The sequence below is a fragment of the Hemiscyllium ocellatum genome, chromosome 29 (assembly GCF_020745735.1).
Source record: "Hemiscyllium ocellatum isolate sHemOce1 chromosome 29, sHemOce1.pat.X.cur, whole genome shotgun sequence".
Classification (NCBI taxonomy): Eukaryota; Metazoa; Chordata; class Chondrichthyes; order Orectolobiformes; family Hemiscylliidae; genus Hemiscyllium; species Hemiscyllium ocellatum.
In genome coordinates this window covers 16,605,043-16,621,001 of record NC_083429.1, presented here as the reverse complement: position 1 = coordinate 16,621,001, position 15,959 = coordinate 16,605,043, and the positions used below count along the sequence as shown (strand labels likewise).

At 40.5% G+C, this 15,959-nt stretch overlaps 1 protein-coding gene across 5 annotated transcripts in view; it reads right to left on the bottom strand.

The window, feature by feature from the left end:
- arhgap32b (Rho GTPase activating protein 32b) overlaps window positions 1-15,959 on the bottom strand; it is a 574,866-nt gene that overhangs the window by 323,036 nt on the left and 235,871 nt on the right. For all 5 annotated transcript variants that reach the window (XM_060846659.1, XM_060846660.1, XM_060846663.1 and 2 more), the window contains one exon: window positions 10,539-10,647. In XM_060846659.1, the coding sequence (XP_060702642.1) occupies window positions 10,539-10,647 (109 nt within the window). The remainder of the gene's footprint in view (window positions 1-10,538; window positions 10,648-15,959) is intronic.

Genomic DNA, 15,959 nt, shown 5'->3' with positions numbered 1-15,959 from the left:
CCTTCTTGAATAATGGCACAATATTCGCGACGCTCCAGTTTTCCGAGAATTCACCCATGGCTAACAATGATGGAAAAATCTGTCAGGGCCTCCACAATTTCTCCTCTAGCCTCTTACAGTGTTCTTGGATATATCTGGTCAGGACCAGGAGATTTATCCACCTGCATACACATTCTAATATAACCAATACCTCATGCACGTGATATTGCCCCCAAGGTATCACTCTAGCTTCTCCAAGTCTTCGTGTCTTTCTCCACAGTAGACTCAGGAGAAATATTCAATGAGGACCAAGCCCATCTCCTGCGGTTCTGTACATTCATGTCCACTTTGGTTCTTAACAGGCCCTATTCCCTCTCTAATTATTCTTTTTCCTTTAATATACTTAAAAGTGTCTCTTTAGATTCACCCTACTCTTCTCAGCCAAGGCTACCGTGAGCCCCCTTTTCGCCCTCCTAATTTCCTGCTTCAGTAAACTCATGTAATCCCAGTATACCTCCAGGGATTCTCTTGATCCCAGCTGCCTATACCCGAGCCATACCTCCTTTTTTCTGGTTAAAGCCTTATCATGTCATCCAGGGTTCCCTTTTCCTGCCAAGCTTGCCCTTCATCCTCACAGGAACATGCAGACCTTGAACTCTAGCTATCTCATTTTTAAAGGCCTCCTACTTGCCAAAGGTCCCTTTGCCTGGAAACAAACTACTCCAATCAACCCTGGAAGCTCCTGTCTAAGTCCATTAAAATTCGCCTTGCCCACATTTAGAACCTGACCCTGTTTTGTTCCTCTCCATAACTATTTTTAAATTAATAGAACTATGGTCACTGGTCAGAAAGTGTTTCCCCACTGTCACCTCAATCACCTGTCCTGCCCTATTTCCCAAAAGTTGAGTTTTACCCCTTCCCAAGTAGGGCCCTCTACGTACTGCAGTAGGAAACTTTCCTGAATGCACTTAACAAATTCCACTCCATCTAAGCCATAACACTCTGGCAGTCCCAGAGGAACTGTTAGGAAATTAAATCCTCTACTATGACAACCCTATTCCTCCAGAAAGTCTCCCCAATCTCTCAGCATATTTGTTCCTCTAATCCCCACTGACTATTTGAGGGTCTATAGTACAACCCCAATAACGTCACCAGCCCCTTATTTCTTAGACTAGATTACTTAGAGTGTGGAAACAGGCCCATCAGCCCAACAAGTCCACACCGACCCACCGAAGCACAACTCACCCAGACCCATTCCCCTACATTTCACCCCTTCACTTAACACTATGGACAATTTAACATGGCCAATTCACCTAACCTGCATGTTTTTGGACTGTGGAAGGAAACAGAAGCACCCGGAGAAAACCCACGCAGACATGGGGAGAATGTGCAAACTCCACACAGTCAGCCGCCTGAGGCAGGAATTGAACACGGGTGTCTGGCGCTGTGAGGCAACAGTGCTAACCACTGTGCCACCCACAAAGCCTCACTGGATGATCCTTCAATTATTTCATCTCTGGTTTCTGCAGTGATACTCACCTTAATCAAATATGCAACACCCCTCCCGTCCTTCTACCACCTCTGTCCCACCTAAAGCACCAGTACCGCGATGCATTAAGCTGCCAGTCCTGGCCCTCCCTTACCCAGGTTTCTGAAGCAGCTATAATGTCCCAGTCCTATGTACCTATCCACATTGAGTTCATTAGCCTTACCTGTTAGACCCCTTGCATTGAAATAAATGCAATTTAATCCAACAGGCATTCCTTGCTCCCTGCCGTGTTCCAACTTGTCCGGTCACGTCAAACGTACTATTTCTGATTACTGTATCTCCTTCCAGCCTCATATTTGCCTCTCTGCTGTTGAGGCGCTCTCCTCCCATCCCCTCCCCCTCTCCTCCCCTCCCACTCTCCTCCACTCCAATCTAGTTTACATCCTCCCTTGCAGCACTAGCAAACCTGGTTGACAAGATATTGGTCCCTCTCCAGGTCAAGTGCAACCTGTCCCTCTTGAACAGGTCACCATCGCCCCAGAAAAGATTCCAATGATCTATAAGTAGGAATCCCTGCCCCTCGTACCAATTCTTTAGCCATGCATTCATCTGCTATATCCTCCTGTTCTTACCCTCACTAGCATGTGGCACTGGAAGTAAAACAGAGATTATCACCAAAGTGCTGGGTTTTAAGCTTTCTTCCTAGCTCTCTATAATCACTCTGCAGGACCTCATCCCAATTTCTATCTATGTCATTTCTGCCAACATATACAATGACTGCTCACCCTCCCCTTTGAGAATGTTCTGCAGCCACTCTGAGACATACTTGTCATGAAATTGCAAGAATATCTGTTCTAACCAAATTGGGGATTTTATCTGTGGTGTTTTGTTAAAATAACAAACCACCCACCTGTGATGGTCCAAGGGTCAAGTTTGCTTGCCAATGCTGTGTTATAGTGCTCTTCTACAGCACCACAGAAATGTTTTGTTACAAATGAAATATATACAATTTTGAGGGATTTTGACAAAGTACATGTTGAGATAATGTTTCCACCAGTGGGGGGACCATGAATTCAGGGACTAGTTACAAAATAACGGGTTTAAAACTGATTAAGCAAAATAATCTCTTCATCCAGAGGTTAGTGAATGTCTGGAATTCTTTAGCCCAGAGAGTTATGGAGAATAGATAACAGTAAGTATTTGAGATAAATCTGAAATATTGGGAAGTTGCAGACAGTTGAGAGGTGACATGAAAGAGGAGTTGATGCCTGGGGCAGATCAACCATTATCTTATTGATTGGCAAGGGCAGGCTACTCCTGTTATTATTTCTCATGTTTTGTTTGAACTGAAAATGCTTTATAAATACAAGTTTTTGTTGCTGCTGATAACCAAGACATTCCAGCAACATAATTAACTCTTTCTTTTAAGAAAAAAAATAAATAATATATGCACATGCCTGACCAAACTGGCTTCCTATATTTGGCCTAAAATGTAGTTCACTGTTTCCATGTAAACATTTTTCATAAAGCAAGATGCCAAAGTCCAATGATCTTGGTTTGGAAAATTTCTGTGGAATAACTACCAAAGGAATCCCAGCACATTTTAGCTAAAGGAATACCAAATACTCAACATGTAATAAAATAGAGATGTCATACAATACAAGCGTTCTGTAGAGAAAAGCAGCACTCAAAAAAGATATTAAAGCCCTAACCTTGGAAGATTTCCAACAGGCATAAATAAAACTGAATTTAAAAAATGAAAATCAAACAAAAATTTTGGCTGGCTGTATTAACTGTGTTTTTCACTGCAGCTGTATGTTCAGCAAAAATTATCACTGACTGGTTCCCTGAGCAAAGTGTGATGAGTATGCTTTCATAGAAACCGAGGACAAGATGTAACAAATTACTGTACCATTGTCATCCAGACATATTGATTGGTTCTGTGTTTGGCTTAAACTCATGATTCTTGGGATTTCAATCTGTTCACCTGTCAGCCACAAATTGATGCTACTTTTTTTATTTATTCATTCATGAGATATGGTTGCTGCTGGTAATGTCAATGTTTATTGTACATTAACAGTTGCCCTTGATTAGTGGTGAACTACCTTCTTGAATTATTGCACATAATGAAACTGCTTCCAGTCGGCAGTTGCAGGATTGTGACCCAAAGGAATGTGATATATGACCAAGTCAAATTGTTGAAAGTGCTGCCATAGTATATAAGTTTTGGAAAAAGTGTTTAAAGTAGTTATCTATGAAGCAGGATACTTTGCCCTTGATGATGTTAAGTTTATTGAGGCTGATCAGAATTGTATTTATCCAGGAATTGGACAGCATTCCATCACAATCCTGACTTTTGCCTCATCAATGGTGAGGACTTTTTTAACTAAGCAGGAGGTTAGTCACCTTCACTCAACTTTTACTCTTGTAATAAGAATATTTATGTGGCTTATTCATTTCAAATACTGGCCACTGGTTGATGGCGGGGGTACAATGATGATAACATGGTTAACGTTCAAAGGAAGGTAATTAAATTCTGTCTTGTAGATTGTCATTGCCTGATGCTTATTTCAAACAAATGTTAGATGCCACTTTTCTGCCCAAGCTTGAATGTCATCCAAATTTATTAGATGTAGGCACAAATTAGTTCAGTAATTGAAGTATTGGCAAATGCATCTGCACATGTTCTGTCATCCAACTACAGGTTGACTAAATTTACTTAATTCATATTCCACTGACAATAATGAAGGATTTTTTGATCTATATTTTAATGTTAAAAGGGCAGTGCTGCTTAAAATGCCAGAAGAACTCCATGCCAGCATAGCATTCTCCAACTAATAGAAAACAACTGCAGCCTCAGGTAACTCTCACTGACAAGCTACATTCATTGCAACTAGAAACTGAGACAAAGACACACAAATTAAACCATGTTTGTGAACATTAACAAACATTACAAGCTTTAACTATATTATTTTTAACTGAACAAAATTTATCTTGGAGTTTGGATATATGCCACAAGCTATTCTACACATTTTAAAAACAACAACTAGGTCAATCACGATCTGCATGGCAACTAGCCAGATTCCAAGTTAATGTTGGTGGCACATTACTAGCACCATAACAAAGTGATTACTAAAGTGGCAATCACATAATCAACCCAAAGTGGATGTCCATCCTCAGCTTTCAGACTGCACTGCAGTTTCTTTACAAATTTCTACAAATGCAAAATGTGAAGAGAGAAAAAGAGGACATAGAGTCATTCAGCATGGAAACAGACACTTCTGTCCAACCAGACCATGTCAGCCAAAATCCCAAAATAAACAGTCCTTCCTGTCTGCTTCTGGTTCATATACCTCAAAAATGTTTTTATCCATGTCCCTTTCCAAATGGCTTTTAAATGTTGTAATTGTACTCACACCTGCCACTTCCTCTGGAAGTCTGATCCACCACCCTACGGTTAAAAAAAAACTCCCCTTACCTTAAGAACATACCCTGTAATCTTGAAATCCTCTGCCCGAGAGAAAAGACAACACCATTAACTCTATCTACACCTTTCATTATTTTATCAACTACTACAAGGTCACCTCTCAACTCTATGCTCCAGTGAGAAAAAGTACCAGCAGAACTTTGCATTGATGTTTTATCTCCTTGTAACAGGATAGACAAAGAAACACAAGTGATAGAGAAGTAAATGATGGATGCCTTAGAGATAGAAAAATACTTAACGTTTTTTTGAAAATCGAGAAATGATTTACCAATTGGAGTGATGCGCAACATTTAATTTCACCTTTCTAGATTTCTGACGTTGTGATCATACCAAGGTTTGAACTCAAATCTTTAACTTCATTTTTGATATAACAATTATTAAACCTGAATGACAGTAGTCAAATTAATTGATTTTTCTCATGCAAATCCAGAAATTTTGCATCAGCCAAATGATTTGTGACTTTTGTGGAGGTTGTCATTTTTTTCTTTTTTTTGAGTTATTAAGAGTAGCGCAAATCATCCAGTAATTTGTAGTGAACCAGAACGGTCGTCTTTTCATGCTGATGTTTAAATGGACTAACAATAACGGACATTTAGATATTTGTGAAGGAAGTACAGTAAAGATGGACAATGTTAATTCGTTATTAATTTTTCCAGCAACTTCTGGGACTCTGTGATGTCACATTGATCACAGAGTCATCAAGACATACAGCACAGAAACAGACCCTTCAATCCAACTTGACCATGCAAACCAGATATCCTAAATAAATCTAGACCCATTTGCCAGCATTTGGCCCAAAACCGTTTAACCTTCCTATTCATATACCCATCCAAATGCCTTTTAAATGTTGCAACTGTACTGGCCTCCACCACTTCCTTTGGGAGTTCATTCTACACACGCACCAGTCTCTGTGTGAAAAAGTTGCCCCTTAGGTCCTTTTTATACCTGTCCCCTATCACCTTAAACCCACGCCCAAGTTTTGGACTCCACCATCATGGGGAGAAGATCTTGCCTATTTATTCTGTCAATGCCCCTCTTGATTTTATACGGTCACCCCTCAGCTTCCAACACTCCAGGGAAAATAGCCTCAGCCTTTTCATCCTCTCCCCATAGCTCAAACCTCCAACCCTGGTAACATCCTCATAAATCTTTTCTGAACCCTCTCAGGTTTCACAACATTCTTCCTATAGGAGGGAGAACAGAATTGTATGCAATACTCCAAAAGTTGCCAAAGCAATGGTCTCTACAGCCGCAACATGACCTCCCAACTCCTATACTCAATGCACTGACTAAGGATGGCAACCATACCGAATGCCTTCTTCTCTATCCTATCCACCTGCAGCTTCACTTTCAAGGAGCTCTGAACCTGCACTTCAAGTTCTCTTTGTCCAGCAACACTCCCCAGAACCTTACTATTAAGTGTATAAGTCCTGCTCTGACCTGTCTTTCCAAAATGCATTACCTCATATTTATCTAAATTAAACTCCATTTGCCACTGGCCCATCAGGTCAAGATTCCATTGTATTCTGAGGTATCCTTCTTCATCGTTAACTACATCTCCAATTTTAGTGTCATTTGCAAATTTACTAACCATGCTTCCTACCCTCATACCAAATCATTTATATAAATGACAAAAAGCAGTGGACCAAGCACCAATCCTTGAAGTACACCACTGGTCACAAGCCTCCAGCCTGAAAAGCAACCCTCCTACATCCCTACCCTCTGTCTTCTATCTTTGAGCCAGTTCTCCAACTAGCCAGATCTCCCTATATTCCATGTGATCTAACCTTGCTAACCAGTCTACCATGAGAAATCTTATTGAATGCCTTATTATATGGATCATGTCACTGCTCTGAACTCATCAATCCTCTTTGTTACTTCTTCAAAAACCTCAGTCATGTTAGTAGGACATGATTTGCTACACACAAAGTCATGCTGATTATCTCTAATCAGTCCCTGCCTTTCAAAATACTTGTAAATCCTGTCCCTCAGGATTTCCTCCAACAATTTGCCATCATCAATGTTAGGCCCACTGGTCTATATTCTCTGGCTTTTCCTCACTTCCTTCCTTAAAAAAGTAGCACCACGTTAGCAAACTTTCAGTCTTCTTGCTGGCTATCGATGATGAAAAACATTTCAGCAAGGGACCCAAGAATCTCTTCCTCGCTTCACTATTTATTTCCCCATGTTCTCTATCTTCCATGCCCCTCTCCACAGTCAACAGTTATGCAAAATACTTGTTTAGTATCTTACTGATCTCCTGCATTTCCACACAGACTGCCTTGCTGATCTTTGAGGGGCTCTTTTTCTCCGTAGTTACTCTGTTGTCCTTAAGGAATCCCTTTGGATTCTCCTTAACTCTATTCACCAAATCTACCTCATGTCCCCTTTTTGCCCTCCTGATATCCTTCTCGAATATACTCTTACTGCCTTTGTACACTTCCAGGGATTCACTCAACCTCTGCTGTCTATACCTGACATCTGCTTCCTTCTTATTTTTGACCAAAACTTCAATTTCTCTAATCATCCAGCATTCCCTACACCTATCAGCCTTGCCCTTCATTCCAATAGGAACTACTTTCTCTGGACTCCTATTATCTCATTTATGAAGTCTTTCCATTTTCCAGCCATCCCTTTACCTGCAAACATCTGCCCCTTAAAACAACTTTTGGAACTTCTTGCTTAATATCATCAAAAGTGACATTCTTTCAACTTTAAAGCTTAACTTTTAGATGCATCACTTTTCCATCACTGTTTTAAAACTAAGAGAATTACGGTCACTGGCCCCAAAGTACTTCCCCACTGACATCTCAGTCACCTGCCCTGCCTTATTTCCCAAGAGTAAATCAAGATTTGCATCTTCTGTATTGTTACGTCCACATACTGAATCACAAAATTTTCTTTTCACAATTAAATTCCTCTCCATCCAAGCCCTAAACACTACGGCAATTCCAGTCTATATTTGGAAAATTAAAATCCCCTAACATAATTACTCTATTATTCTCACAGATAACTGTGATCTCCTTATAAATATGTTTCTCAATTTCCCAATGACTATTGGGGGTTCTATTCCAATAAGGTGATCATCCCTTTCTTATTTCTCAGTTCCACCCAAATAATCTCCCTTGATACATTCCGAGGAATATCATCCCTTAGTACAGCAGTAATGCTCACTTCAGCCATTTGGTGAAATGCACATTTTCAATTTAATGAATTCTGTTTTTAAAGTGGCATACCAGACAAAATCCTTAGGTATTCTACAGGAGGTTGTTGACTGTGCTAGGAGGCATGCATAGAAATCACTTTGCTGATTTCAGATTCACAAATAAATCTCTGTGGTAACTTGTTAATGATTCATTCCCTGGGGCTAACAGTTCTGCACCTGATAGAAAATGTTCTTTTTCTCTGACACTGCATCAGGATTCAAAATGATCTAAATTACCTTATTCCTGGAACACAGAAACATATCACAAAAAGTATTTTGTATAAAAATGCTTTGAACAGTCATGTTAGCAGCTAACCATTAAGGAGCAATAGCTCTTTACTGAACTTGTGCAGTTTCCCAGCATCAATCTCACCTTTACAAAGCATGCATATTCGTATGGAACAAAGTTATATAGCCCATCACCAGCTTGGGTCAGTCAAGACAATAACCTGTTAGGCTGATGAAGTTTACATGGGCCAAGAGGTGTATAGATAGCATTGGCCCGGTCTAGCTTTAAGTTAAATTTGCATGCTTTCTGCCTCAACTAATCCATTCAGAACAGAGGTTCACATTATTACTGTTACTTTAAAAAATAGTCTCCTTGAATTCCCTATTACTGCTTTGATTTTACAGCAGTTCAAGACAAGTACTCACCACCACTTTTTCAAGGGAAACTAGGGATGGGTAATAAATTTTAGTCCAGTCAGGGAAGACTCATCCCATAAATGAATGAGTGGAAAAAAAATAACATTCCCCAGTATTGTGCATCCCATAAATGAAAATAACTGCACACACATTTTATCAAATGCTTTTGTAATCAAGTTCACCCCTCAACCTTCTCTTTCCCAAAGAGCTCCAATCTATTCATTCGTCCCCCAGTCTTTGAGAAACAGAGACATTTGATCAGTAACAGAATTAACCATTAATGGGAAAGGGCAGGAAAGTGAATGTTACTAGCATCAGATCAGCCATGATCATATTGAATGGTGGAGGAGACTTGGGAAGCAGAACAGCCTACTCCTGTTCCTTATAGTTTTATGGAGAAAGTGAGGACTGCAGATGCTGAAGATCAGAGCTGAAAATGTGTTGCTGGAAAAGCACAGCAGGTCAGGCAGCATCCAAAGAGCAGGAGAATTGACGTTTCGGGCTTGAGCCCTTCTTCAGGAACATAAAATCCTGCAAAGCTAAAGGCGATCCTATGTACAAGTACAGTGCATTGAAAAGTTTAATTTGTTAATCTAGAGAGGCAGTCTGAATTTCAGTGAATTAGAGACCAATGATCTCTATATGCCTCCTATGTTTGTTTTGCCAAGCCATGCAGTTTACTTCACTAAAGGGACAAGGAATTTCACCAATAAAATATCAAAGAAGAAATAGTACATATGAACTTCATTTTAGCTTGATCAGCTGGGTTTGAGTTATAGAATGCAAGCCTCAGGTGCTGTGGATACAAGTTACATTATCAATAACACTTCTTTTCTATAACTTCAATACACATATATTCTGGTTTTCTCATTCCATGTTCTTATGGTCTTCATGCGCTACTCATGTGATGCATGCTGGTAATGCTTCATCTCTTCCTCCCAGAGGTCTGTCAACAACATCTGAGATCAGCAGTGAGGTGATGTGTCTAAGATACCCAACAGTTGGTTAGTAATGTGGTTGAGGGGCTCATGGTACTGTTGCCTCTCATTCCCGTTCATTTCATGTCTCTTTAAGAACTCACTGAGCTTGCCAATTTATCATGAATGCACTCAAGCATTATGTCATTTCATTGCTATGCTACACAAAAACACTGTGGAACAATTTGGTTCAAAACAAAACATGATTCAGGTAAACTGCATTTCATGATTCAGGTAAACTGCATTTCATGAGTCAGTGTCATCTCAACTGAGCTGACATTGTTAAAGGCACATGTACTTCAATAATCCCCAAGTCCAGGTTGAACACTTGATTAGAGCTTGGAAAGGTTTTAATTACACATCTCATTCTCTTAAAAGAAGCATCACTGAAAGTCAGTCCTGCTCCGTTATGTCAGTATTCTGCATCAATAAGTCAGATGAGGACTGATTTTCAGCACTGGAGTAATGGATTTGAAGGTGTGTGCATACCTGCTTTTTAATAACCATACAAATTTTGATACCTGGCTTTACCTCTTTTTTTTGTTCAACCAATATTGATTGGTGTGGCAGAACCTCATGTTTCCACAGACTTGCACTGAAAACATTCATCAAGTCATACAAATTTGTAAGGGCATTGTTGATTTAATGAATTTCCACATCAACTGTGGTTATTTAAATTACTGCACAGCAACAAATGAAAAAATGAAATGGAGATCATCATTTTTTCCATGTGAATATTCAGCAAGGAGACTTTACCATTGCACTGATAGTCTCTTCCCAATCAAGGCGATCACGAGGAGGAAGAGTCAACAACAGCTTTTGAACGTAATCATCTTCCTCTAGCGTTGGAGAGTTTGTCTTCAACCTGCAAACAGGAGCAGATAGAGCAAAAATTTAACGCTCAAGAAAAAGATCTCCTAACAGTTCAGACTAATGCAGACATCTTTATCACTCCTTACTCTTATGTGAGATTCCCACCTGCTTCAAGAAGACCATTATACCAAAGAAAAATCAATTAACATTCCTTGATGTCTACAGTCTGGAGGCTCTGACATCCATCATTATAGAGTGCTATGAAGGGTAAGCAATGGCACGCATCAATTCCAGCTTCCCAGATTACCTTGATCCGCTAGAATTCCCTTTCTGTCACATTAAGTGCATGGCAGCTGCCACCTCCCTGGCCCTATACCATAATTTCAACCAAACTCATCTCCAAACTCAGAGACCGAGGTCTTTACTCTAACTGAAGAACCCCTATCAAGAGGCTATTGTACTCTTCCTTCCTGCATGGATGAGCCACTCACTGATGCTACAAACTTGGTTGACCACACTCTTGTAAGCAACTGTCACTTTCATCAGTATCCAAAACGGAAAACCAGTGAGAGGGTATGACCATATCAGGAGACTACTTGGAAGGACGGCAAATGCTGGAGATCAGAGTCGAAATGTGGTGCTAACAAAGCACAGGCGGTCAGGCAGCATTCAAGGAGCAGGAGAATCAACATTTCAGGCATAAGCCTGATGAAGGGCTTATGCTCGAAACATAGATTCTCCTGCTCCTCGGATGCTGCTTGACTGGCTGTGCTTTTCCACGACCTATCTAGTTCATGCTCCTAACCTGTAGCGTGACCACTTCCCTAATTGGGTTATCCACAAAGCAATCAGCCTCAGGGATGCACTAATGACTCCAGGCACCACTTGAGTTTAGAAATCCAGAGCCATCTTTATCTAATCTGACCTAAATATGACTTCAACCCACAGCAATGTAGTTGAGTCATAATTGCCCCCTAGACATGAATGATTAGAAAAACAAATTTTTGCAGTTGGTCACGTTTCTTACATACCTGCACATTTTGTATTATCTTTCCTTCTTTCGATCAAGTGTAAAAACTTACATTTCTAAGCAATAAATTTCATCTGCCGTCTCAATCTATTCCTCCAGGCTATGACCGAGGGCTATCATTATCCCCCTCATAATTCAGGCAATAGTTAAAAGGAGCTTGCAATAATCTGCTTTCACGTTAGCATGAATTAGGAAAGTATGTTTCCGAAATACCAAAGTAGAACCATTTCAATCTAGCAGCTCTCTGCAAAGGGACCTGTACTTGTTCTTTCTCATCACTTGTTGAGAGTGTGTTGCTAGGAAAGCACAGGAAGGGCTGATTACTGATGAAGAGCTTATGTCCAAAACTTCGATTTTCCTGCTCCTCGGATGCTGCCTGACCTGCTGTGCATTTCCAGCACTACACACTTGACTCTGATCACCAGCACATGTGTGTCCTCACTTTCTCCTTTCTCATCACTTGTGTAACAGGTTCCTATTTCCACAAATTGACTTGGCAGATGTCCAGCTGAGAACACTAACAGCCAGAGCACACTCATTTGTTTTTTTTTTCAGTTTTAAAATTTGCATTTATGATGTCTATTTTTAAATATATCAAAAGAGGTTTTTGTGTATTCTTTTAATGTTTACCCTTCCTTTGAAGATGCAGATTAAATAGGCTTTTAATGTAAAAGCTACAGGTCAGGAAGATACCTCTAAAAAACACAAAAGGATAAGTTAAGTAATTTTCATTTTCACGTATTCATTTGGTACACTGTTTGTCACACAAGGTGTGCAAACTAAAGGAAGCCACACATCAAATTTTGTGTCAGCTCTAAATTTTGAAATTGTCGTCTAGGCTACTACTTTAGCTGCTGATAAGCAGCAGCCCTCAAATGGACCCGCAGGGAACCATACACCATCCTTCAACCTGAAAAACAATCATTTACCATTATTTTGTTTCCTGTCACTCAGCCAACTTTGTATGCATAATGCCACTATTCCTTTTATTCTACAAGTTTCAACTTTGGTGGGAAGTCTATTATGTGAAACTTCATAAAATTTATTTTTGGTAGTCGACACACACTGGCTATTTTACCCTCAATCACTTTTAAAATTCAAGCAAGCTCAATCATGATAGCTAGATCTGATTTACTGTCTTTCCATGATTAATACATATACGTACAATATACAAAGGACTTCACCTAACGAAGGACCAGCATGCCCAAAGCTTGTGATTTCAAATAAATCTGGACTATAACCTGCTGTGGTGTGACTTCTGTATATGCATAAGTGAGTGTACATTCATTCCTGAATTATCATCCTTAAAAACTCCCAAAACTCAAGTTAAATGTATGGGTCAGTAGTTGCTGGTTTAACTTGCTGTCTGTATTATATGATCATGTGACATTGATATTTTATTTGCACAAAGCCAATCAGTCCCTCAGCATGAAGTTAAATCAACGCTCCTCCACAACAAATGAGTTGTTTTGCAAGTGCACTTACAATAGCTAGGTTAATATAGCTACATTACATATATTAAAAATAGCAATTATGAGTCTTTCACAGTGTTAGGTGAGCAATGCTGTCACCAAGAAAATTCCTCTGCTTGTATTTGAAATCATGCTTGAATAACTTTTATGTCATCCTCAGATTGTTAACTCATCTGAAATGAGCATTTCTGGGAGTATGGCATGCACTCAGTACTATAGTCTGCAGTTATGCACTCAGATTGTTCAAATAAGACTCTACAACTTGGTGAGAACGCTACCAATGGGGTAAAATTATAGTGATTGGGAGACGGGGCAGGAGTGTGCAAAAGGTGGAATGTACCCACTGAGGCAAGTGGAGACGAGGTTGTGATTTTATTAAATTTAATAGAACATAGAAAAATACAGCGCAGTACAGGCCCTTCGGCCCTCGATGTTGCACCGATCCAAGCCCGCCTAACCTACGCTAGCCCACGATCCTCCATATGCCTATCCAATGCCCGTTTAAATGCCCATAAAGAGGGAGAGTCCACTACTGTTCCTGGCAGGGCATTCCATGAACTCACGACTCGCTGAGTAAAGAATCTACCCCTAACATCTGTCCTATACCTACCACCCCTTAATTTAAAGTTATGCCTCCTCATAATATCTGACTCCATACGTGGAAAAAGGGTCTCATGGTCAACCCTATCTAAACCCCTAATCATCTTGTACACTTCTATCAAGTCACCCCTAAACCTTCTTTTCTCCAATGAAAACAGCCCCAAGTGCCTCAGTCTTTCCTCATACGATCTTCCTACCATACCAGGCAACATCCTGGTAAGCCTCCTCTGCACCCATTCCAGTGCCTCCACATCCTTCCTATAGTATGGCGACCAAAACTGCACACAATACTCCAGATGCAGCCGCACCAGAGTCTTATACAACTGCAACATGACCTCAGGACTCCGGAACTCAATTCCTCTACCAATAAAAGCCAGTACGCCATATGCCTTCTTCACTGCACTATTTACCTGGGTGGCAACTTTCAGAGATCTGTGTACATGGACACCAAGATCCCTCTGCTCATCCACACTACCAAGTAGCCTACCATTAGCCCAGTACTCCATCTTCTTGTTACTCTTGCCAAAGTGAATCACTTCACACTTACCTACATTGAACTCCATTTGCCACCTTTCAGCCCAGCTCTGCAGCTTATCTATATCCCGCTGTAACCTGCCACACCCTTCCACACTGTCAACAACTCCACCGACTTTCGTATCATCCGCAAACTTGCTCACCCAATCTTCTAGCCCCTCCTCCAGGTCATTTATAAAAATGACAAACAGCAATGGTCCCAAAACAGATCCTTGCGGAACGCCGCTCGTAACTGCACTCCAAGATGAACCTTTACCATCAACTACTACCCTGTCTTCTTCCAGCCAGCCAATTCCTAATCCAAACCTCCAACTCACCCTCAATGCCATACCTTCGTAATTTTTGCAGTAGCCTACCATGGGGAACCTTATCAAACGCCTTACTAAAATCCATATACCGCTTTACCCTCATCCACCTCCTTAGTCACCTTCTCAAAAAATTCAATAAGGTTTGTGAGGCACGACCTGCCCTTCACAAAACCATGCTGACTATCCTTGATCACATTATTCCTATCCAGATGTTCATAAATCCTATCCCTTACAATTCTCTCTAAGACTCTGCCCACAACAGAAGTGAGACTCACCGGCCTATAGTTACTAGGGTTATCCCTACTCCCGTTCTTGAACAAGGGAACCACATTTACTAGTGAGACATGGCTGTTGCTGGTTGGCTAGTATTAAATGACAATCCCTGGTTGGCCTAGAGAAGATGGTGATGAGCTGCCTTCTTGAACCGCTGCAATCTATGTGCTGTATGTCAACCCACAATGCCCTGAAAGAAATCCCAGGATTTTGACCCAGTGACAGTAAAGGAACAACAATATATTTCCACATTACAATGCTGAGTGTCTTGGGGGGGGGGGGGGGAAACATGCATGTGGCAGTGTTCAATGTATTTGCTATCCTTGTCCTTCTACATGAAAGTGATCATGGGTTTGGTAGGTGCTATCTAAGGATCTTTGGTGAATTTCTGCAATGCATTTTGTAGATAGCACACAATACAAGTGAGTGTCAATGGGTGGGAGGAATAGATACCTATGGATGTGGCGCCAATCAAGAAAGCTGTTTTATCCTAGATGGTGCCAAACTTTTTGAGTGCGGTTGGAGCTGCACCCATCCAGGCAAGTGGGGAGTATTCCATCACAGTCCTGATTGTACTTATTTGGCAAATCCTATTCAGTTTCTTGTCAGTGGTAACACTATGATGTTGATAGTGGGGGCTTTTGTGATGATACTGCCATTGAATGTAAAGGAGAGGTGGTTAGATAGTCTCTTACTGGAGATGGTCATTGCCTGCCATTTGTGTGGTGCAAATCCATGACAACAAAACAACAGCAAAATATTGTAAATGCTGGAAATCTGAAATAGAAACAGAAAATGCCAGAGATACTTAGCAGTTCAGGCACACTCCATTGAAAAATACAAGGGTTACTATTTCAGGTTGATGAAATTACAGCAGAAAATAACAGAGTCCATTGCCCTATCACTTTATGCTGGAACCTGTAAGGATATATAGACACTGACAGGAAAAAAAATGATAAAAAATGTACATTTTAGAACTTGCACCCTGCAGAGTTTATGGAAGCAACCTGAAGTGATGATCTCAGTATTAATGCGAATGCTGGTCAGGGTACTTAACCCTGATCTCAACAATCAAACAGCACTGCACAAAGCCAGCAATGATTTTCAATTGTACATTTTGGTAACAAAGTGTTGATTTGTTAAAAGC